The sequence below is a fragment of the Epinephelus lanceolatus genome, chromosome 12 (assembly GCF_041903045.1).
Source record: "Epinephelus lanceolatus isolate andai-2023 chromosome 12, ASM4190304v1, whole genome shotgun sequence".
In the NCBI taxonomy this organism is placed as follows: domain Eukaryota; kingdom Metazoa; phylum Chordata; class Actinopteri; order Perciformes; family Serranidae; genus Epinephelus; species Epinephelus lanceolatus.
The window spans coordinates 30,763,202-30,786,627 of record NC_135745.1 but is presented as its reverse complement, the minus strand read 5'-3'; the positions used below and the strand labels follow the sequence as shown (position 1 = coordinate 30,786,627).

At 39.8% G+C, this 23,426-nt stretch overlaps 1 protein-coding gene across 10 annotated transcripts in view; it reads right to left on the bottom strand.

Annotated features, from left to right (window-relative positions):
* ptprsb (protein tyrosine phosphatase receptor type Sb) overlaps positions 1–23,426 on the bottom strand; it is a 109,046-nt gene that overhangs the window by 28,033 nt on the left and 57,587 nt on the right. For 5 of the 10 annotated variants that reach the window (XM_033650624.2, XM_078173239.1, XM_078173240.1 and 2 more), the window contains exons 7-12: positions 16,983–16,997; positions 15,330–15,599; positions 9,737–10,116; positions 6,279–6,480; positions 2,935–3,071; positions 2,563–2,707 (exon numbers count right to left, since the gene is read on the bottom strand). In XM_033650624.2, coding sequence (XP_033506515.1) covers positions 2,563–2,707; positions 2,935–3,071; positions 6,279–6,480; positions 9,737–10,116; positions 15,330–15,599; positions 16,983–16,997 — 1,149 coding nt within the window. The remainder of the gene's footprint in view (positions 1–2,562; positions 2,708–2,934; positions 3,072–6,278; positions 6,481–9,736; positions 10,117–15,329; positions 15,600–16,982; positions 16,998–23,426) is intronic. The other 5 variants (XM_033650625.2, XM_078173241.1, XM_033650626.2 and 2 more) reach the window with 1 other exon arrangement.

The window sequence follows — 23,426 nt, the reverse complement described above, 5'->3', positions numbered from 1 at the left end:
GCTCTCTCTGCCTTATGGCTTTCTCCGTAGGCATGTGGAGGAGGCTTTCTGCATAGGCCCAAGGAAAGGCAGAGGGGCCCCAGAACAGAGCCATACCGCTATATATAATACTGCAAATGGAAATAAAATTTTGTTGACGAAAGTGTTCCTGACTGAATTATGATTTTTGAAGCATAAATGCAATTGCCAGAAGTAAAAAGCTAACTTCAGGCTATAAACAAACTACATTACGGTCGCATGACTTGCTGTCACCACAACAATGAGGCTGTAAAGTTGTGTTTGGCGTGATGATATTGTCTTGTCGAATTTAGCCACTTGTTAGCCACCGCCTTTTTTAAGTTGGGTTCACGTTAGGTATTTACTAGGGCCATAACGGTACATGTATTTATGTTGAACCGTTCGGTACGCGACTTTCGGTTCGGCACGACCCTGTACCGAATTATTGGACGCAGGATATTATTTTATTTTATTTTGTTTTATTTTAATTCCGTTTTTGCGAGCCGAACCATTTAAAATATCTAGTTCCCCAATGGACATAATTGAGTGACGGACCGAGTCCGACCGTAAATCTCTGCTTTCACTTTGTGCAGAGCATTCTCGCATTTTGACAACATGGCAAGTGAGCCTGACGAACCTGAAGACCCACCCGCAAACCTTAAGTCCTCCGTTTGGGAACACTTTGGTTTCAGGGTAAAATATGAAGATGGAAATAAACAAGTTGACAAGACAAAAGCAGTGTGCCGACACTGCAGAACAGCCGTCGAGTATGTACTTGGAAACACGTCTAACATGCTAACGCATCTAAAGCGACACCACCCGAGTTTGAACGTTAACCGGCACGACTAGAAAAAGCAATCTGGTGCAAACTACGATATCGTCGTCGTTTAAAAAGAAAGAGCGTTTCCCTGACCATCGCGCTAAAGAAATAATCAACGCCGTTGGAGCTGAGTAAAATTGTTTAAGCTGCACTTTAGATATAAGCATGTTTTGTTTACTGCACTTTAACAAAGTGGGAAAGCTAAGTAAGTTTCTAGTAAAACTGAATCTGAGCAGGCTTTAAAGCTGACCAGCTGCACTATACTTTTTATTTTAATTGAGTAAAACTGTTAAAGCAGAAATGTATATTTATATTTTTCATTCAAAAAATGTGTTAAAAAAACAGCAGGATTTTATTTTTCACTTTTATATTTCTATTTTCATTCAAACAATGTGAAAAAGCAGGATTTTATATATATTTGTTTCATTCAAAATTGTGTAAAAAGAGTTAACTGCTGTGGTGGTATGTTTTAATAAGGTTACCAATAAGTAAAAGATATTTAATAGTTGTCTATTTTTTTCATTACTGTACCGAAAAAAACCGAACTGTGACTTCTGTACCGAGGTACGTACCGAACCGAGATTTTTGTGTACCGTTACACCCCTAGTATTTACTGACGCATTTTATGTCGTAGAACAACATGTGAAAGTCTCTTTAGCTTGTGTTAACCAAGGACCTTATTTCAGGCATCGCACCAAAAGCCAATTCAGAAAACCCATCGACTTCAAGATGATGGAACCGGGAATGATAAGGTGCTAACTCATTTCCTGGTTTTAGGAATCATTTCTGCACCTCTCTATGAGCCAAAGCGCAAGCGAGCATTTCAATTATGCTGGAAACAGGAGTTTAGTTGGGTGGCATTAAGAGGAATTGGCCGAAACTCCAACTATGCATGGTGCAGTTTGCGACAAGTTTGAGAGCAAAGCGGACAACCCTGGGTTGTTTTTTAAAGGCACATCAAGTTGCCAAAAAATGTTCCTGGAGTGCCATGACAAGAGCCGCCAGCATTTTGATTCAAGTGAGGATTAAAAATGACATTTAACTTTAGTCTTTGTTGTTATTTGATAACTGCTAATAAATACAACAATTTGTAGAACGGTAAGTAAACATTGACTTCCAGCATGTAGATTTTAAGATAGACATTGAACCCAGCAGTAACTTATTTGACCCTATCTTCTATCAGTGATTGTACAGAAAAGAAATATAGAGAAAAGGACACAAGGAAAAGAATCCAACTTTAGCATGGATATATTACAGACTGGCCCAGCACTTACCTGTCAACACAGCAGGCCAACCACCATCCTTTAATGCTCCTCACCACTGGCTGGTAGCCAATAAGCGGCAGACACTTTCGCCCTTTCAAAGACATTAGACACTGATAGAGTGGAAAAAGTGAAAGGAGGGTGAAGAAAAGGAAGAGTGAAACATTAATCGGTGCTCCATCTCCATCTGTCATGATGTTTTGGCTGTGTAAGAAAGTGAGAGGCTGAGCGGAGGAAGAAAGGCACAGTCAAACATAGATGGATGGATGGGAGGTGGGGTTGGACAGATGGGTTGATAAACGAGATAGATGGAGAGATGTGAAGATGGATCCCAGGTTTCCTCACGAGCTGAGGACAATGTACTTTGTGTGTGTGTTTGCGTGTATATCTGCATGGGACTTGTGTACAAGACTGAAACATAATGCAATTTAAATCTGTGGCGTCTGTGTGCGCCCCAGGTACAGCAGTCAAATTGAGACGTACTGGCTTGTGACGTCCTCTGCACCAGCTCGTTGGTGAAAGCTCCGATGCCTTTGGTTGAGATGGCGGCCAGGGAGAAGGAATACTCGGTGTTCGCTTTCAGACCCTCCACCGTGTATGAATTCCTCGGCCCGAAGGTCAGCTTCTCCTGTGAGAGAGAAGAAAGAGGAGCAGAGGACAGGACAAGAGGTGGCATGAGGGGAGCGGAGAAAGGAATCATTAAAGAGACGAGACTGTCACCAGCAGACACAGCGGCGCTGGACGCTGGGGTTAATCTTTTCAATTTCCTTCTTTTATCTGTCCTCTTATCCCTCTGTCTTGTTCAGAAATCCACTCAGAAGACGGGTTTATAAAAAGAAGTGGAAGAGGTCTCACCAAGCTGCCAAACTTGACAGGTTTGTAGAGCAGCTCATAGTTGACAATGCCCTCCTTTGTGTAGGCGGGTTCCCAGGTCAGCTCAATGCTGGTGTCTGCCACCTTACCGACTCTGAACTTCCCTGGTTGGCCTGGGACTAAAGGGAAGAGGTCAGAACAGTCAGTCAGGACTCTCACTTATCTTCATCTAAATACATATATTCATAGTATTGCACTCTCTTTGTGCATTTTTGTTTTGTAGTTAAAGGTCCTGAAAACCTACTTTCTTAAACAGCTTTTTAGTTCAAGTGAAGGAATTCTCAATAAGAATTCACTTCAGGGCCCTCCATCTGAACAGACTGATTATAGTTAATGAAACTGATATGGACTGATCAGAAGTCAGGATATTTATTATTCATGAGAAAACTATTTACAGAGCAGCTTAAGAGTTGAGCTTCACATCATCTTTGATCACAAGAGTAAGAGATTGAACACAGCTACTCAAATGAGGATCAAGAGTTTGGATACTGACACATTTTACTTGTATAATACTTGTATTTGTAAAAAGTACATTATTTTGTATCGGGTACTTGTTTCATCCGAGTATTCGGCTCAACACTTGTGTCAATTACATTTGAAGAGATAACCACAGAGGAAGTGAAACCTATGATCAGAGTAGTCACTCTTACAACTCTTAAGCCCTGTTTCCACGGAGCAGTTCAGTTTTCTGTTCTCACTGTGAAAAGTTGTGGATGGTACCAATGGAACTGTTCTGTACCATCCCCATGTTTGGTCCCCCCTCTGTTGGGGTACCTAGCACACAGATCTGGTACTAAAAGGTGGAGCTGTGAACACTGCAGTCTGATTGGTCAATAGAGGACGGTCACTCTGCTCAGGGCTGAGTTGTGGCTGGTTTTGAGGCTCATGTAACCACTGTTCATACTGTGGAGGGTTTAATTAGTAAACTGTAACTATAAAATGAAAGGATGTTTTGCTGCCTCTCACAGCAGCTGGAGTCTGAGAAAAAATAACTTCATTCCCTGGGCCGACTGCCGGCGACTTTTAAGGTGGAACGTCTACTTGTAATGTTACTCAATGCATGATTTGACAATGTAAATCCATCAGCACACCTTAAGTTCCACTGTGACAAGTTTTTATATGACGTACACTTTTAGTAATGAGTGGATCTTCAAGTGTTTATATGTATTGATTTCGACCGGGATGGCATATATTCCAATCCTCACTCGGAGAAAAAAAGTGTCGTGGAGCGTCATTCCTGTGGGCTCTGCCAACACTAAACCCCTGAGCTTGCCTGAGAAGGACTAAATGCACAAACCTGCTATTTTTAAATATCCCATGGAGAGAGACTCTCACTGCAGCCTGTTTTATTTTGTTCAGAAAATGTTGGCGTGAGCCTCGTTCTGTGGACGATACACAAGGTGCAGACCTCCATCTGTGTCACCGGTGATGTGGAAATACAGTGAGTGACAACAACCCCGCCCACACTTAAGAGTATTGTTTGCGGTGGAAACACTAGGGTCTAGGTACCATGTCTGAAGGGTTACTGTTGGTTCCAAAGGTACCATACTGAAAGTGTTTGGTGGAAACAGGGCTCTACCAACGTTGGGCTCACTTTAATAGTGAATTAAACTATTCCCCTTTTTTTCTGCAGACCCCCTAGAATTCACTCAAGGACTCTGGACCTCTGGTTGAGAACCACTGTTTTAAAACACTTCTCAAAACTCACTTTCACTGGAGGCATTTTTCTAAAACAATCTATTGCAACATTTCGACACTAGACGTTCATCACAAAAAAAATCCATCTTAAGTCAGGAGTGGCTGTAAGTCTGCAATCCATCACGTTCCCTAATGTGAAGCAGGATGGTAATAAACACTAAACATTAGTTTACTATGTGACAGCCTACAATACCTAATACATGGAGCTAGAAAAGTAAAACACCCCGTGTAGTGACAGTAATAAACGCACCTCAAAATGTTTACATAAAATAAGTCGATTCCTATAAATTAAATTCTTAAAACCCTGCAGGCTAAACTGTTTTCTCAGAAACATACATTTCAAATTACTGCAGCGTACATTTGTAGATGAACCTGTAGGGATACATTTACACAGCAAGTAAAAATGAATGAATAAATAGAAACCTCTATAGAAAATACAGCTTCAAAAAATGCCAGTGGGCAAATGTATTGTGTACATGACAATAATCAAATTAATCTTGACCTTATTAAAACATTCATTAAATGAAGTAGGTCCCCACAAAAAGATCCTACAGGCTACTTTTAATTTATTACATTTAATTTTTTTATTATGCTAGTAGTAGTATTCTTAATCTGCCTACTTACCTATTTTTTACAGTTTAATTCTGTTTTTTTAACTGCGAAGAACTGGGTTAAAATACGTGCTGTATAAATTAAGTGTATTAATGTCAAAACTTTTAATATAACAATGGAAATTATGTTGTCACTGTCAGTCACATCTGATCAAACATGACTGTGTGGGAGCAGAGTTTTGTTTTTAAGTGTTAAATTATAATTAATTTATGACTAAGGATGTTTTTTGTCTGACTTTAGCTGTAATTGTTGCTCATTAAGTCAGAAATATTGATGTCACAGAGAAATTACCGAGATTGAAAACCAATCCATTTTAACCTGACCTAATTTTTCAGGTGATTTAAAGTCATAGTGGGATAAAAAAAAAAAAAAAAAAAAGATGTCATACTAATTCTCAGTGTCACAATACACAGTACACCCACTGACCCATTAATCTCAAAAACCCTTGTATTTTGGTGCAGTTTTTATATAATCTCTCTTCTTTTGTGTGCTTGAAAATGGCAGACTTTTTTACAGACATCTGATAGCGTCGCAGGAGCTCAGGCTGCACAGAAATTTAAACCAGTAATACCATCAGAGTAATCATCTCTTTGTCCCTCCCATCACATAAAACCTGCGACTTCACAGCAGCTGTCACAGCGACACGAGCGGCGCCGAGGTACGAGGGACATTTTCGGCTTCTAATCCCTGTTTCCTTTTCACAAGTCTCCACAGTTCTGTCCCAGCAGGTGGATTTTATTCCTTTTGAAGAAGTCATTTTTTCTGACAGGTCAAGCTTATTTGCGTAGCATTTCACAGTGGATTGCCTCGCAAACTTTACACAAGTCGCTCGACTAAGCTACTTAACTTTGTTTACATGCACACACACACAAATAATGACTCATCTGTGCTCTGTTGCATGTGCACATCTGAAAAACAACCACTGCTCTCAGGCACATAAATAATACTGCTTAGCTGTTTTGTCCATGCACCAGCATGCACAGACTAATGATTGTGTTTTGCACACACACACTTACCTCCGGGCATGACTTTAACGTGGACGGGATCTGAGAAGGGTCCGTCTCCTACAGAGGTGAAGGCAAGCACCTGGATGGTGTAGGTCTCCGAGGTCACCAGGTTCTGAATGGTGGTGATCACGCTGTCCTGGACGTTGTGGATCTGCCACTCATTCATTGGCCGGGACGGGTCCATAGTGTAGTACACGCGGTAGCCTTTCACCTGCAACAGAGGAGCAAAGAGAAAGAGTCCTGAGACTGAGGCCTTGCTGACTTCAGTCGTACAAGCTGTGATGAGTTCACTGTCACAATCTAGAGTTTGTGAGGGTGCAAGACTGAAAGCTAAAAGCTGCTGATAGACAGGCCTCACGTCTGTTTCACACATTGCCTTAAAAACATACGAACAGCTACAATCATGCACAAGGTCTGTCCCTGCAGATAACAAGATATATAGAGTTTTTTTTGTAAGTGAACAAAATGATATTTATACATTTCTATACAGCGCATCGGCTACACACATTCAAATACAGAAAAGTTTGCAAATAAGGACTGGACCATGACCTCTTTTGTTGTTTAAAATGATGCATTTCATTAATGCAGCCTACCCAATTACATATATATCTGACAAGATAAGATAAAACCTTACTGATCCCACACCGGGGACATTCACATGTTACAGCAGCTCAAACAGCACAGATAGGAAAGCAGGTTGAATGGCAATAGAATACTGATAGAATAAAGATAAAACACAAAAAGATATATATCAGAATTAGAAAAATATAAAATATAAAGTGCTAAATTTAGACACAAATATACACTTAATACTATTTACACTATATACACCTTTCACTTATGCACATATGGAAAAAAGAATATGTATATATGAATATATGTGTGGGTATATAGTCACAGCTATACAGGATAGTTGCACATTGGATGTAATACATATGTACATGGTGTGTTGTATTAAAATCAAAAACAATGTAAGAACAATTTAAACACGCAGATAAAAAAAGATAAAAAGAATATTAGTAGCAGAATGTATATGTACATATATATATATATATATATATATATATATATATATATATATATATATGTATATATATACACATACATGTATATATTTTAAGGTCATCAGTGACTGTGTTATATTACATGATTAAATCCATTCTAAATAAATCAGGGCTGTCAATTGATTAAAATATGTCATCGTGATTAATCACATGATTGTCCATAGATACCTCACGAGTAATTGCAAATAAGTCGCACATTTTTTTTAATCTATTCTAAATGTACCTTAAAAGGCTATATATATATATGTATATTCTTTTTAAAGGGATATTTTTCCAGTGTTTAATATACCCTGGACAAAGATGCTTTAACACAATGTTGTGTCCAATATTACACACGTAAAGGTTAACTAAACATCCCCTGTTTTTTCAAGCAGCTCGACGCACTCTGTTGGTAACTCAGTTCACATCGATCAGTAAATGAAATAACTTTGGTCATGCCGAGAGAATCGTGGCAGCGCTTTGATGCTGAACTTACCATTCAAAAGACGCCTTTCTTTGTTATTTTCTGCTCACGGAGGTTTGTTTCTGCTCGCCATCCAAAATGTTACTGCTGCATCACTTCCTGATTTCCCAAATGGGTGGGCCGAGGGTCATAATTACAGAAATTACAAATATTTCTGTATCATGATGTGGTAAAGTATTATTTCTGGCGTTTTAACATTAACTTTTTTTACACATTTATAATGAATCAATTTTGTGTTTTTAGTCGACAGTTGGAAAACTACAACGTCACGTCTGTATTGCAATGAATTGTGAATAATTGGTAATGGATAAATGGGTATACAGAAATGTTTCTAAATAAGAATCAGACTTTGACTAAATAAATTGGGTTTCAGTTCATTTAGAAGACTTTCTGTTGTTGTTTTTATGTATAAGTTCAGGCTACTGAGATCATCAAAATGCATGTCATTATTGCAGCCTGCCCTGTAGAAGCTTTTCAGCGTAATGCCAAACACAACTTTACATCTGTACTGCAATGAATTGTGGGTAATAAATCAGTGGAGCCTGGTGAAGTCTGCACCCTGAGCAAACTCTCTGGAAGTCTGCAGTAAGTCCGCCTGAGGCCATTGGTGGACTGGATGAATTGTGGACTTGGACAGCCCTCAGTACTCGCAGACTTCCCGAGAACGTGTCAAAAAAGTCTGCGACCCTGCAGTCAGATATTTGAATTCAGCTAAAGACAGAATGCGAGATGGAGAGAACGGTTTCTAGCCTGAGAATTTAAGGTCATCAGTGACTGTATTAAGTGATCTTCCACCCATGGTAATCCATAATACCATCTTTCATACACAACTAGAGTTTATCACAGCTGAGGTCGTCACCTATGAATTATTTTCCGTTCTAGTCCAGATGGTCCCACGGATTTGTCGGTTCAGTGTTTGTTGTTAGAGGTCACTGTCACAAGGTGATGTCCTCACATCTGGGGCTGTTGTGCAGTTGACCCTGATAAACAAATCTCACTCCAGTGTCGACAACACCAGCTCCAGAACAAGCCCTCACATTGTAGTGTGTACCATATAATCACTATACCTCCCCTGACCCTCCTATGGGATTTGTTTATGGGCATTTTAGAGTATATATAATCCTGCTGCCATGCCATCGCCCCTTCCCTCCACCTCTACCACCTCTCCTATTATTATTACTCTTTAATATCTATAATCCCTATCCTAAATCCACTCTTGCACTTGTATGAACCTACTATACAGTTAGGTAGGCTAGAAAGGGAAAAAGGCCTCGAGAGGGAGCGCTCTTATTTTAGAGCGGACAGCCCAATTACCTTCTCTTTCTTTAGAGGGTGGGGAAGGTAGCAGGGGAGTTGGAGGAGGAAAATCTCTGGCAAGACACAATCCCTGCAAAGGACATGAACCTGCACACTGGAAAAATGCTCCCAGTGGTGAATTTTATTAAGGCTTTATTATTTTAACCCCACATGGGCCATTGTGTGATTCTGAAATGCTGTCAGTCCGACGCAAGTGAGGGTAAATGTCACTCAGTTTTAAAAGACTAGAGTGTCTAGTGTGTAATCAATCAATCACAAAGGGCAATCAATGGTGCAGCAGGAAAACAGAAAACACAAAACTAATGAAAATATGTTAAAACAATGAGCAAAAAGTAAAATTATCAGAAAAATTCTGAGTAAAAAATTGGGAGCTTGATGGGTACAGGCACTGACTGTTACATCTCTCCTAATGGCATATGTTTGAGCTCTAACTAAGGTAACAAAATCTGAAAATCTGGATGTAAAGACTGGAAGCTCGCACACCTCTCCTTACTTTAATGAATCTTTATTATATAGAAACCTCAGGATTTTTTTTGTTGCGCACCAGTGATTTTGCACACACAATTACCACCGTCGTGACAGGAAGAAAAGAAGAAAAGAAAATGAAAAAGTTTTTATCCCACCTGTCCGTTGGGTTCTTCCGGCTCCTCCCAGCGGACCATCACCGTGTTCTGAGATATAATGTGGGCCTGGACGTTACGAGGAGGACTAGCCGGAGCCTGCTCTCCTGTGCGGGCCTCCACGCGTGTAGAAGGGGGCCCCTGGCCGATGCTGTTGAAAGCCGACACTCTGATTTCATACTCTGTGTTGGGGTACAGTCCCCCGATGCTGTAGCGGGTGGTGGTGATGCTGTCCACCGTCTCGTACTTGCTGTCTGGGCCTTTGGCTCGGTACTGGATGATGTAGTAGGAGACAGGGTCTGGGTTGCCCGAGTCCCAGGTGATGGTCACGCTGGTGGCAGTGGTCTCTGTGACTATGGGTGTGCCAGGAGGCTTTGGCAAAGCTGGGGATTAAAGAGAGAGGAGATGAAGAGAATTATGTGACTTACTTTGTACTCTTTATTGGTTTCTGGGTTACATTCATACTGCACATTTAATATATTGTTTTGTTTATTTGTACACATCACAGTGACATCTCCTAATACTACTCTGTAGATACTACATATATACAGTTAGGGTTAGGGATATCTATATGCACTTTGCACTAGTGCACTATTAAGACGAAATTAACACATCTGCATAGACCCTACGCCGTAGCCTGATGTGCATCTCCCCAGAAATATAACTACATGTCGTGGTGACGCCGACCTCCTGTCTATTTTTGTAAGCTGAAACCATTTCCCTCAGTGGAAACAAAACTTGTATTTACTTTAATTTCACAGATAAGAAACAATAAATTGTGAAGACAATAAAGCCTCTACATAAATAACATTTTAAGTCTTGTGTGTGATTTATCCTGGCTTCATATGAGCAGAGGAAATCTCAGCTCATCGCTAGGCTAATTTATACAATGTAAAACGCCATAGCCTTGTGCTAATAACGTTAGCATATTATATTTGTTTGGAAAACATGTTTAGTATAAGACAGTTAGTTTGCTGGTGAACTTTGTGAGTTGTAATGGAGCAAAATTTTGTAACGTTACCTTTGTTAAATGTTGCTGTTGTCCCTGGTTTTATATGAGAAGAGGAAAAGTTCTCTAGCTGCTAGGCTAATTTATACAATGTAAAATGCCGTAGGCTTGTGCTAAAAACATTAGCATGTTGTATTTGTGGGGAAAATGTGTCCAGATAAACACAAGTGTTTGTCTGTGAATGCTGCGAGTTATAGTGAAGCTGATTTATGTACTTGTGTTTGAAATAGTCTCTATTAAGTGTGTTTTGAATCAACTTAACTTTACAGCACTTCACAGAAACCCCACTGCCTACCAGTGTTTTGGAGGTGTAACTGCAGAGTAACACAGACACACTACGGCACAAGTCTAAATACTCACAACAGCATAGGCCACGCGTGTAGGCTATGAGGTAGGGTCACCCGCACAAGTATAAATCCCACTAAGGGTGCTTTAACATGTTTAGTTAGGCTAAGTTTAACATAGGTTCATTCTCCTGGTTAGTACAGTTAATTTGGGCTGGTGTGAAAAGGTGGACCTCAGTCTGTTTCCAGGTTGTGTTGTTGTGTGTCGTGAAAGCATACAAACTACCACAGGAGTTTATAACAGCAGATATGTGATTTTAGCACGATTTAAAAACCTAAACTACTAACAAAGCCGTCTGCTGATGATGAAGACTGTCTGTGATCTGTTAACTGATCTGTATGAGCCCATATCGACCTGTGTTATTTATGGTAGTCATTTGGCAACCATGGTAACATGTACTGTATGCATGCCAGCGCAGGTATTTTCCCTGATTAAAAAGCTGTTAAAACCGCCGTGCATCCGACTTTGTGTACTTTGTCAGTTCATTAAGTCCATTAAAAGCTGCGACAGCGATGCTACAATAATAAGCCTCAAATCATTACAGTACAAGATGCCTCCTTTATCGTCCTGTCTCTACCTGTTAGTCATTACTCATATCATGAGGTTGATTAACAGGCTAATGATACTATTAGGTCAATGCTCATAATCAGTTACTTCTTTGTGAGCTCTAAGCGAACATAAATATAAACATCAGAAGCATTAAAGTGCTGGATAAACTTCTGTCAGTTACCAGGATTCAATTTTCCCACGTGGGTCCTGATGTTGCAGGATGGCAATCGCCAGAACTTTCCAATTTATGAGTTTCCTGTCAGTCTGTGTAACTTCATGTTTGTCAGTGTGAATAGGAACTGGATCAGAACTAAATGCAACAAATGGACTGAGCTACAGGTGTGAAACCACCCTTGCTGTACTCGTGCTCACTGTGTGCAATGACAATTAGTTATATCCAATCTAATTGAATTAGAATCTTGAGTACACACTATATTTACATTACAGTACTTTCATTAAGTAGCAGTGTTTGTCGACATTAAATGGCCTTCCACGCTGCCGTGTATTAATGATAAACTCACACTAATGAAGGTGCTTTAATCCTATCTAATATGTAGAATTCTTTGTTAAAGTACGCAGCAAATCAGCTTAACAAAAGTCAAATGTGACATTACCATAATGAAAACGTGGAGCATCCACTTCTCCCGACATGCACACATTTTGAAATATGGAGAAAACCCAAATCAAGCTAGTTCCATTCTTTAATGAGGCAGCAACTGAGACACTTCTGCCACACTGTTTTCTCTCTCCCAGAGCCCAAACGACTGACTTCGTCAGCACTAAGACACAACAAAGAATGTACTTTCTAAAGAAATCGCTGTGTTTTAATGTTCAGAACAAAATGCTCCAAACTGTGCTTTTATTGAAAGTGTTTTATTCTTCTGCATCATCTGCTGGTTTGGCAGTGCCACTGAGGCACAGACAGAGACTGTAACAATGGCCAGTATACTGTTAGGGATAACTTTACCAAGTGTGGAATGCATCTAAGGCTGGCATGATGATATCAGATTACTGCTACATGATTAGTGGTCAAAAGAGTTAATGCTAACGATATTACTGCAAAACCTATAGAAAGTTTGAGAAATAATAATAATAATAATGCTGTCAGTCAAATTCATTTTTAACTTTGTTCATTGTGCGTTTTGTCTCTTTTGGCAAATTAATTACACATTAAAATTAGGTGTGTAGGTGGAGATAGAGTCTGTCACCATAACTGTACAAAAGCATACAAAAAGAGCAATCACACTTAATGGATAGTAAAAAGACAACCAGATGGCACTGTGGGAGGGAAACAAAGTGAGAGTGGAAAGAAACGGAAACTATTTAAGAAACGGTGGATTAGTTACACGATATCATGTCATCGGTATATTATTAACATGATATCTAATTTTTAAATATCATGGTTACCGGTATGTTTTGAAACCTCTAAATGCATCTGCAGAGACAGAAAGACGAAGAAGGCAAACACTGCAGGTGACCTGAGGCCTTAGCCTCCTTATTTAAACTGTTGCCAGGGTGACAACGCTGCCACCCTCTGTTTACTTAAAATAGATCCAAGCTTTCCTATGATCCTGAAGCCAATAAGTTCTCAAACAAGTGGCAACCTCTGTGTCTGAAAAATGAAGCCAATGCAGAAATGCCAAAAACTGCAGTTCCTTGAACAGCCACTTGAGGCTCCTCTGAATGTGAGTCAATCCCCACAGACCCCCCCATGTAAAATTACCCAACTTTAAACCAGAAATAAACATGTTTACAGCCTGTTACAAAAAATGGTTTGGTCTCTGTTGCTAATTTCCCCCTTCATGACTCAACTGTATAGTCTGTGAATTGTCATATAACTCACTAGTTTTACATTTTATTAAGGCTTTAAGTTACGCATAATTAAGGGCTAGCGACTGTGAGTGACAGGCTGTCTGCCGATAATATCCTCGGTTTCACAGTCAGATCCACCCCTCGCTCCTCCACTGCGCCAGCCTCCCGCCCACATATGGTCACTTCTGGCTCCAAAAACTAATATCCCTTTTCCATTGTCACTCTTGGCCACGCGAGTAAAGCCATATCGCACTGATTTGAGGTTCCATTGTCAGTTTAGACGCCCCATGCCACGGCAAGCCACACCAGATTGACCTTATCTGGAGTAGGTCCAAAAGCCGGGCCGCCCACCCTTTAAGCAGGTAGCGGTGATGCCTCGCCGAATGCAGCCAACTCCTGACGACCGACCTTCTCCCCTCGAAACAAGTGTGTGTGTTGGGACACTCTAGAAAGGAGTGTTTAAAAATCTCTGTGTTCAGCTCTCAGTATTTTTGCAGCTTCTAACTGAATCTCTGTGTCTCTCCTGCGTCCTGTTTTTACTTTAGATATCTGCTAATTTACTGTTTCATGTTCGCTATCCGCCATATTAAAAGTTGTGTGAAGTTGCTGCTCAAAAACTCAACATGTCCTTGTTTTGCTGCTTCACAATAAAAATGTATACATAACAAATTAACGGGTTTTATTGTGAAGAATTATTACTGAACTGGCGGAACTTTGTTGGCAGCTTCTCTTCAATAAAGGCAAGTCTAAGATGGCGACCGCTGTAATGCGGAACTCGAGGCTTCCAAATGGGAGTCCACATATCAATAGGTGACTATCTATCTATCTATCTATCTATCTATCTATCTATCTATCTACATATCTACATATCTATCTTCCTATCTACCTATGGACCTATCTATGTACCTATCAATCTATCTACCTATCTACCTGTCTTTCTATCTACCTATGTATCTATCTACCTATGTATGTATGTATGTATGTATGTATGTATGTATCTATCTATCTATCTATCTATCTATCATCCTATCTACCTATCTATCCTCCTATCTACCTATCTTCCTATCTATCTATCTATCTATCTATCTATCTATCTATCCTCCTATCTACCTATCTATCTTTCTATCTACCTATGTATCTATCTACCTATCTACCTATGTATCTATCTACCTATGTATGTATGTATGTATGTATCTATCTATCTATCAGTCTATCTATCAGTCTATCTACCATCCTATCTACCTATCTATCCTCCTATCTACCTATCTATCTATCTATCTATCTATCTATCTATCTATCTATCTATCCACCTATCTATCTTCCTATCTACCTATGTATCTATCTACCTATGTATGTATGTATGTATGTATGTATGTATGTATCTATCTATCTACCTATGCATCTATCTACCTATCTATCTTCCTATCTATCTATCTATCTATCTATCTATCTATCTATCTATCTATCCTCCAATCTACCTATGTATCTATCTTCCTACCTACCTATGTATGTATGTATGTATCTATCTATCTTCCTATCTACATATCTATCCTCCAATCCACCTATGTATCTATCTTCCTATCTACATATCTATCCTCCAATCCACCTATGTATCTATCTTCCTATCTACCTATGTATCTATCTTCCTACCTACCTATGTATGTATGTATGTATGTATCTATCTATCTTCCTATCTACATATCTATCCTCCAATCCACCTATGTATCTATCTTCCTATCTACCTATGTATCTATCTTCCTACCTACCTATGTATGTATGTATCTATCTATCTGTCTTTCTGTCTGTCTGTCTGCCTATCTATCTATCTATCTATCTATCTATCTATCTAATGATTAATCATGTTATTCGAGCGTCTCTTACTCTTAACTAGGACCTGGGCAGTGGCCTCGATGATACCCAGGCTGCTCATGGCCACGCAGGTGTAGTTTGCAGACTCTCGGACACCGTTGAGCTCCAGCACGTTCCGTCCAATCGGCATTTCATCCTCCGGGGTCAGGTCCTCGCTTCCCAGCATCCACTTGACGTAGGGCATGGGCGACCCCACAGCCACGCAGGTGATGTTGACACTCCCTCCCGGCATGATCTCATGGTTGGAGGGGAGGATGGAGAAACGAGGGGGCACACGGCGCACTGGGAAAGGAGGAGAGTCGGGGTAGAAAGGAAGGGGGTGGGAGTGGGGATGGGGGGGGGGGGGGGTTTAGGGGTGAGGTGGGGGACGAGAAAAGTGGGGAAGGGAGTGAGGAGAAGAAAGGCGGAGAAAAAGAAGGAGAGAGGGGGGAGGGAGGGGAGGGAGTGAGGGGGGAGAGAATCAGAGAGAAAGAGGGAGAGGAGGAGCCAGGCAGAAAGCCAGATCGAGATTGAGAGAGAAAGAGTGAAAGATAAAAAGAAAGAAAAAGAGAGAGGAAAGAGAGGAGAGGTAACAGGAAGGGGGAGAATGAACTTCAGGGTTTTTACAGAAAATTACAAAAGGGATATTTCAAGTTTAGTCCCAATTACTTTATGGTACTGATGATTCCAACAAAAAGACACAAATCTTGTGTTGAGCTCAACCATTCAGTGAGCTGCCTACTCAAAATAATATAGTGACAAACTCTTGAGTATCATTTCAACCAGGACATGACACCTATAGTCAGTTTCTCTTCTTTAAAACAAATTTTTACTAATTATCATGCATTTAAGCCAAAAAATATGTCTTTCAGATTCAGGTTTTGGATTATATCTGTATTATTTTTACACATCCACCTCCAAACAGTGACTAAACTTCACCAGAAACTTCAGGGAGAAACTTTACTTCATTGAGATTTCTGCGCCTGGAGGTGCTCCGGCATTAGCTTGGCTCTTTTTAGAGTGTGTATGCATCACGGGGGCCGATCAATAGGCCCCCGCCAGCTATTTGTGTCCCCATAAGAAGAACAAGTAAAGTGGCAAGTTATATCCAATACCGCATCTGTCGAAGGTCGGTTGACTATGTATTAGGGAGAGATGCATCGAGAGACTGAACTCATAGGTCACTTGCATGCCTGGGCTACTCAAGAGGGATAAAATGGTGGAGAAACACAAAGAAGAGAACGAAGAACTGAAGAGACGGAGACAGAGAGAAGCGAGACAAAGAGCAGAGACACTGGAGAGAGACAGATAGAAGGAGAGGAGGAGTCAGGACAGAGAGAGGAAGAGAGAGAAAGAGAGAGAAAGAAAGAGGCAGCTCTGCTTCTCTTCCAGACAATGACAGGCAATGTAGCAAAGGACAGCCACATTGTACAACAAGATACTGTACAATACATAGGATTCATAACTGATACAGTGTGTAGTCAAAATGAATTGGAAATGTGGACAGGAGTGGATCGAGGGTTCTAATAGGGTGTTTTGTGGCAATTACAGAGTGATCATTGGACACATTAAGTAAAGAACACCAAGACAGCATGAAAGAGGCAGAACAGGAGAGAACGAGTGCGAGCAAAAAGAGAGATATGTGAGGTAGTATGTGCATGTTTATAAGTTAATAAACTTATGTACATGTGTCTGTCGCTCCTACACATCAGGGTGCAGACAGAATGCAGAAGAAGAGATAAAAAAGGGGGAGGGAAAGGAGGGGAAAAGACAGGGGAGTGGAGATAAAGAGAGGATTAGAAGAGGGTTTTTTAGGGGCAAGGAGGGAAAAAGGGGGAAGAAAAGAGGAGCGAGGAAGAAGAAAACACATGGATCTATTTTAAAACACGGCTATATACCAGGCCCATTCAGAAAGTAGGTGCTTCAAAAGTAAGAGAAAAAGAGACTAGTAGAGACCGGATGTTTGAGGGAACAGAAGAAGAAGAGGATACCCCAGGGTCACAACACAGGAAACAGAGAGAGACAGAGAGAGTAATGGACAAACATCTCTGCATGAAAGGAGAGAATGAAAGGGAAGGCAAACAGAGAGCAGAAACATTGTCGAGAAAATAAACTCTGAGAAGCTTATATGTATAATAAAACATGACGTGAGAAGCAACAAATGCAAAAAGACTACAAATGAAAATAGATTTAAATTAAAAAGTTACTGTAAAACCCTGCAGTAGCAAAACAATGGAGAGGTGAAGTCCCTCCCCTTCCAGTGGATTGCTATAGGACCTTATATCAGACAAAATACGTACAGTAGTCGATGGTAGTAGTAGTTTTTTAATCATGTTTGAATTGTTCCATGAAACACATAGATGATGCAACCTAAAAGGTAATTGTGCAAGACAAGAAAGTCGCACACAAGCTGCGTCCATCATGTCATAACCTTGTCTCTTGCTGAAGCTATGATGCCCGTGCGTTCCCACATGAGCACCGGGTCTTGCTCGTTCTTTCGCCTCCCAGCTGATGAAAAGACCAGGAGTCGCTGGATGAAACATGACGTAAGATAACACTACATTTATGTGTGGATCACAGCTGAGTTACGTGTCTATCTAGCTGGTGCTGCTGACGTACAAAGGCAGATTATGAAACAATGGGCCCCTGGGCACAGACATGCAAAAGGCCCCACCACCTGTCCTACATAGCAGCACACAACTTTGTGCTGGGTTTGCCTTTTTTGTAGCTGTCAGAATCTTTTTGTAGTTTAGTGTCACACTTTTTAGTTCCTTTGTGTGTTCCTGAAGTTGTGTTGTGTTTCTTTGTAATTGTTTTGTGTCTCTTTGAAGCCAATTTGTGTCTCTTTGATGTCTTTCTGTAGTTCCCTTGCATCTCTTTGTTGTTCTTTTGTGTCTTCTTTAAGGTAAATTTGTGTCTTTTTGTGGTGGTTTTGTGTCTCTTTGAAATAAGTGTGTGTCTCTTTGAGGTATATTTGTCTTTTTAGGTTCTTGTGTGTCTCTTTGTATTTGTTCTATGTCTCCTTGTAGTTCCTTTACATGCCTTTGTCGTTGTTTTGTGCCTCTTTGAAGGTCAATTTGTGTCTCTCTGAGGAATATTTATGTCTTTTTTTGGTCATTTTGTGTCTTTTTAAGGTATATTTGTCTTTTTAGGTCATTGCATGTCTCTATGTATTTGTTCTGTGTCTTTTATAGTTCCTATGCATCTCTTTGTTGCTGTTTTGTGTCTTTTTTAAGCTAGATTTGTGTCTCTTTGAGGTATATTTGTGTCTTTCTGTGGTCATTTTGTGCCTCTTTGAAGCCATTTTGTGTCTCTTTGCAGGTCCTTTGCATCTCTTTGTGGTCATTTTGTGTCCCCTGTATTCGTTTTGTGTCTCTTTGCAGTTGTTTGTGTTTCTCTACAGTCATTTTGTGTCTCTTTGAGGTATATTTATGGTCTTTTTATAGTTCTATGGATCTCTTTGTGGTCATTTTGTGTCTCTTTGTAGTTCCCTTGCATCTCTTTGTTGTTGTTGTGGGTCTTTTTTAACGTAAACTTGTGTTTATTAGGATTATATTTGCATCTTTTTGGGATGTTTTGTTTCTCTTTGTAGTTGTTTTGTGTTTCTTTGTAGTCATTCTGTGTCTCTTTAAGGTCATTTTGTGTCTCTCTGAGGTATATTTGTCTTTTTAGGTCGTTGCGTGCCTCTCTAAATTTGTTCTGTGTCTCCTTGTAGTTCCTTTGCATGCCTTGTTGTTGTTGTTTTGTGCCTCTTTGGAGGTCAATTTGTGTCTCTGTGAGGTATACCTGTGTCTCTTTGTAGTCATTTTGTGTCTTTTGTTGTTCCTATGCACCTATTTGTGGTCATTTTGCATCTCTTTGTATTCGTCTTTTTTAAGGTAAATTGTCTCTAAGGGGTATATTTGTGTCTTTCTGTAGCCATTTTGTGTCTCTTTGAAGTATATTTGTCTTTTTAGGTCATTGTGTGTCTTTGTATTTGTTCTGTTCTCCTTGTAGTTCCTATGTATCTCTTTGTGGTCATTTTGTGTCTCTTTGTTGTTGTTTCTTCAGGTATATTTGTGTCTCTTAGGGGTCTCTTTGTGTCTTTTGGGATGTTTTGTTTCTCTTTGTATAGTTGTTTTGTGTTTCTTTGTAGTCATTTTATGTCTCGTTGCTCTGTGTCTCCTTTTGCATGTTTTTGTTGTTGTTTTGTGCCTCTTTGAAAGTCAAATTGTGTCTCTATGAGGAATATTTATTGACTTTTTGTAGTTCTATGGATCTCTTTGTATTAATTTTGTGTTTCATTGTAGTTCCCTTGCATCTCTTTGTTGTTGTCTTTTTTTAGCTAAATTTGTGCCTCACTGTGCATCTTTGTGTAGTCACTTTGAGCCTCTTCCTGGTTGGTATAACTGGAGTAACATTTTGCTGGTGGAGGCCAGAGGGGCCCCTGATACTTTGGGCCCCTGGCCTGTGCCCAGTTGGCTGGTTCAGTAATCCATCCATGGTGACATGTATCATGTGAGACAAGACATATAGTTCACATAGTTTTTCAAACAAAACTAATGCTAATAAGACAAACCTATGATAAACTCTCTTGACATGCAAAATTATCTTTTACACTGATAAACATCATATCATTACGTCATAGCACAGTTTAAACAGAACCGCCTCTGATTACTGCACATATTTTCTCCTAAATAAGGGCGTATTGGAGACACCAGAATTGGAAGGACTTCGCCTCTCTTTGAGTTTTCCTTTGATAACTTAGAAATCCAGCAGTAATTCTAATATATGTAATATAATATAATAAATAAATAAATAAATAAATAAAATGAATAAAAATAAATAAACAAAAAATATGGGTAAATTTGCTGCATAACCTCCACTCCTTAATGTGTACCCTCATTACTTGGAATCTTCATGGGCCACATCCCCCTACTCAAAGAATCTAGAGACAATTGGATACAAGTTAACATTTTTGCATGATTTCAACAAATTGAAAAAAAAGAAAAATAAAAGTTGCCGTGACGTCACTATCATTTCATGAATAACACATAAAGTGTAAAGCATTTGGAATACTTGTAGAAAATAAAGAATCGGAAGATACCCAGAATTGGATACAGAAGTTGAAGACAAGAAAGAGACAAAGAGACAAAAACAGGTAGATCTGTTAGAAAACAGACATGATTAGGCAGGCATCTCCTCATTAGAGCATGCTGGAGACAAACAGACAGACAGACAGACAGACTGCATCCATGACAGCTCCATGCACAAGACAGACACAACAGGTGCAATGCAGCATGACAACACTATCACTTTCACTCAGTCAGTAATTTTAAACTGATTAATATGGCAAAAAATAGACAATTAATTAAGCATATGGATTAGTCTGGTAATATGAGCAACAACGGGATGAAGGTGAAGACTCAAGATGATCGTTTAGGAATCTGAAACATGAACTCAGCAGTATTTCTAAAGAAAAAGAGAGACAAAAGACTGGAGAATCCACTGCAGAGACGCAGCCGAGCACTTTACAATAAAGTGAGCTCATAACAAGGGATAATCCTTCACATGCTCACAGAGCCTCTAGCTTTAAGTTAATCGAGCCAGGCCGCATGATTCCCCTCCAGTTTCTATACAGTTTGTGAGAGCCAGGAGCTTCAATCTTTATTAGCGCGGGCTATCATTAGTCCCGTCCTCTGCAGGGAGTCTGGAGGCTACAGGCTGAGGAGACCTTGGCACAGCCATAAGGATTATGGCTGTATCTCCGCACTGCTATGTACCCGTTCAGCACCGTCACTGAGCTGACATTTACGCAGCACCATCCAGTCCGTCTCAAGGACACCGCTTTCATTATCCACTGTAATAAGAGGGAATCATTAATATCCCCTCGATATCTAAAAATGTGAATAGATATGATTAATTTTAAATGTCAGTCAGTAGAGGCGTATCGGAGTGTTTGGTGAAGATAGCAACAGCCAGAGATACAGCACGGGCTGTGTTACAGTACAGCTGGCACATTGCTATACCTGTATATAAACTGTTTACTGTTAGTCTGAGTCCTGATGACACACCACATGGAAAAATACTCAATTAGAAGTACAAGTCCTCCACTGACAGTCACGTGTATATAAAAATACATAATCATTTTTTGAGGAATGAACTTAAAGGGTGACACCGCCTAATTTAAGAATTCAAATATGTTATTTCCAAAGTTCAATCAATATTAGCGAACATGAGCCAGAAACCAGAGCAGGAAGTCTCAAACTTGTGACGTCATCGGGTATAAAATCTGAAGCTGCTCCATAGATAACGAATGGGAAAATTGATTTTCTTTTCTTTTTTTATACTCATTTGAGCTTTATTCTATTGTAGTGTTCTCAGGTCTTAAACAGAAAATGTGCCCATATACTCCGAACGTTCCCCTGGGTGCTCTCCAGGGGCGTAAATAAAGACAAGGGATGAGGGGGTCATGGAGAGAGTGGGCCCTTCAACTACATGTTGGGAAGAAAATGGGCCCTCGTAAGTAATTTAGATTGCCACCTTAGAAATATGCCTGTGTTAAAAGCAAAACTCACATTTAATTCAAAATGGCACCATGTGCTTTATTTGCTTTATATCTCTCTTTCTTTTTTGTTGTTGTAAATGAGCCAGTAGCAATCTATAACACAATATGTTATAGAAAACACTCAAATAAATGAATAATTCAAATTTTCTTTGGTATTTTTGTCCTGTACATATATGTGATGATGATTTTTGGGTGATGTGTATGTTGGTGTTATCTAAATTCAAGTCTCTATTTGATCATGTGACGATAAGATTAAACGGTAGCTAGTTTAGGCGCATAATGAGTAACCTCCCGGCCTTAGGGCCCGTTATAATATTGTGCACTGGGGCCTTCTGTAACAACCTTACACCACTGGTGCTCTCAGTGTCACTATAATCATCCTGAATGGACTGCAAGTGACTCACGGACATGTCAAGTTTGTGAAAAACACACTTTATTTTAAGTACAGTGAATTTCCAGCACAGACGGACTCCGGGGTTTTTTCTGACCTAATTGTATTGCGGAGTTTTGCAAAGCGGCGACTGGATCTTTGCTCTCAAACCACAAAAAAATGGGATGGCACAACAGTCTCCTTCAGTACATTATTCTGTGCTTTCTTTTGATTTTCACATTGGCTAGTCATCCTGTTTAATTTGTCTTCTGATTAAATCGGAACCGCTGAAACAAGTTGTAGGAAGCCTCTGCAAGTAATTGGTTGCTGGCAGACACTCTGTGCTGCAATAAAATGGTTAAGTGCCGTGCACTGTAGAGCCGATGCGCTGCTGGTTCTGCTGGCCTGAATAGAATATAATGTCTATAGCCTTACTGCTGTGTGTACAGCCTTATAGACTGAGCTGAGTAGTGATGCGCGGGTCGACCCGCAACCTGCGGGACCCACAAATGGACCTGCGGGTCGGGCAGCAGTGATCGTCTGTTAAATCGGTCTGTAAATGATATTTTGACATTATTATTATTATAATCTATTAATCTATAATCTATTACTGTCATGGCATCCGAAGGTACTGATGCGTTGAGCAGGTGACAGTCCGCGGTCGTTTTCAAAACACACTTGTGTCACACACTCCAAAAGATACTTGTTGAAACTTTAAACAATAATTTATTGTACAAAACGGGGGAAACAAACGTTGACAAAAACGGTTACATAATTCATATTAAATTCAAAAGATAATGAAAAAACAGCTACAAGTTAGAGGGAATAGTGATAAAGTGGTAAAACTTGGCATTGATCCACAGCCTCAGACGGATGCGCTCAAGCGTGCCGTGTGCACAAGCTCCATTGGTAAGCTTTACTATATTTTCACATTTTTAACAATGCAATTTAAAAGTTTTGATTTTTATTGATAACCTACATTTACCAACAACAAAAAGACTACATTTAGCACCAAAAAATATGTAAAAAAAACAAACAAACAAACAAAAAAAACCCGAATATCGAATACCAAATTTTCATAACGAATACCTACCCATAGAAACGAATATTCGAATATCCGAATCACATATTGAGTTTTAGAGCACTCTAGTTTTTGGAATTGGGAGAGAGTTGTTCATGTTTCTGCACATTTCTAGACCTTAGAAATAACATG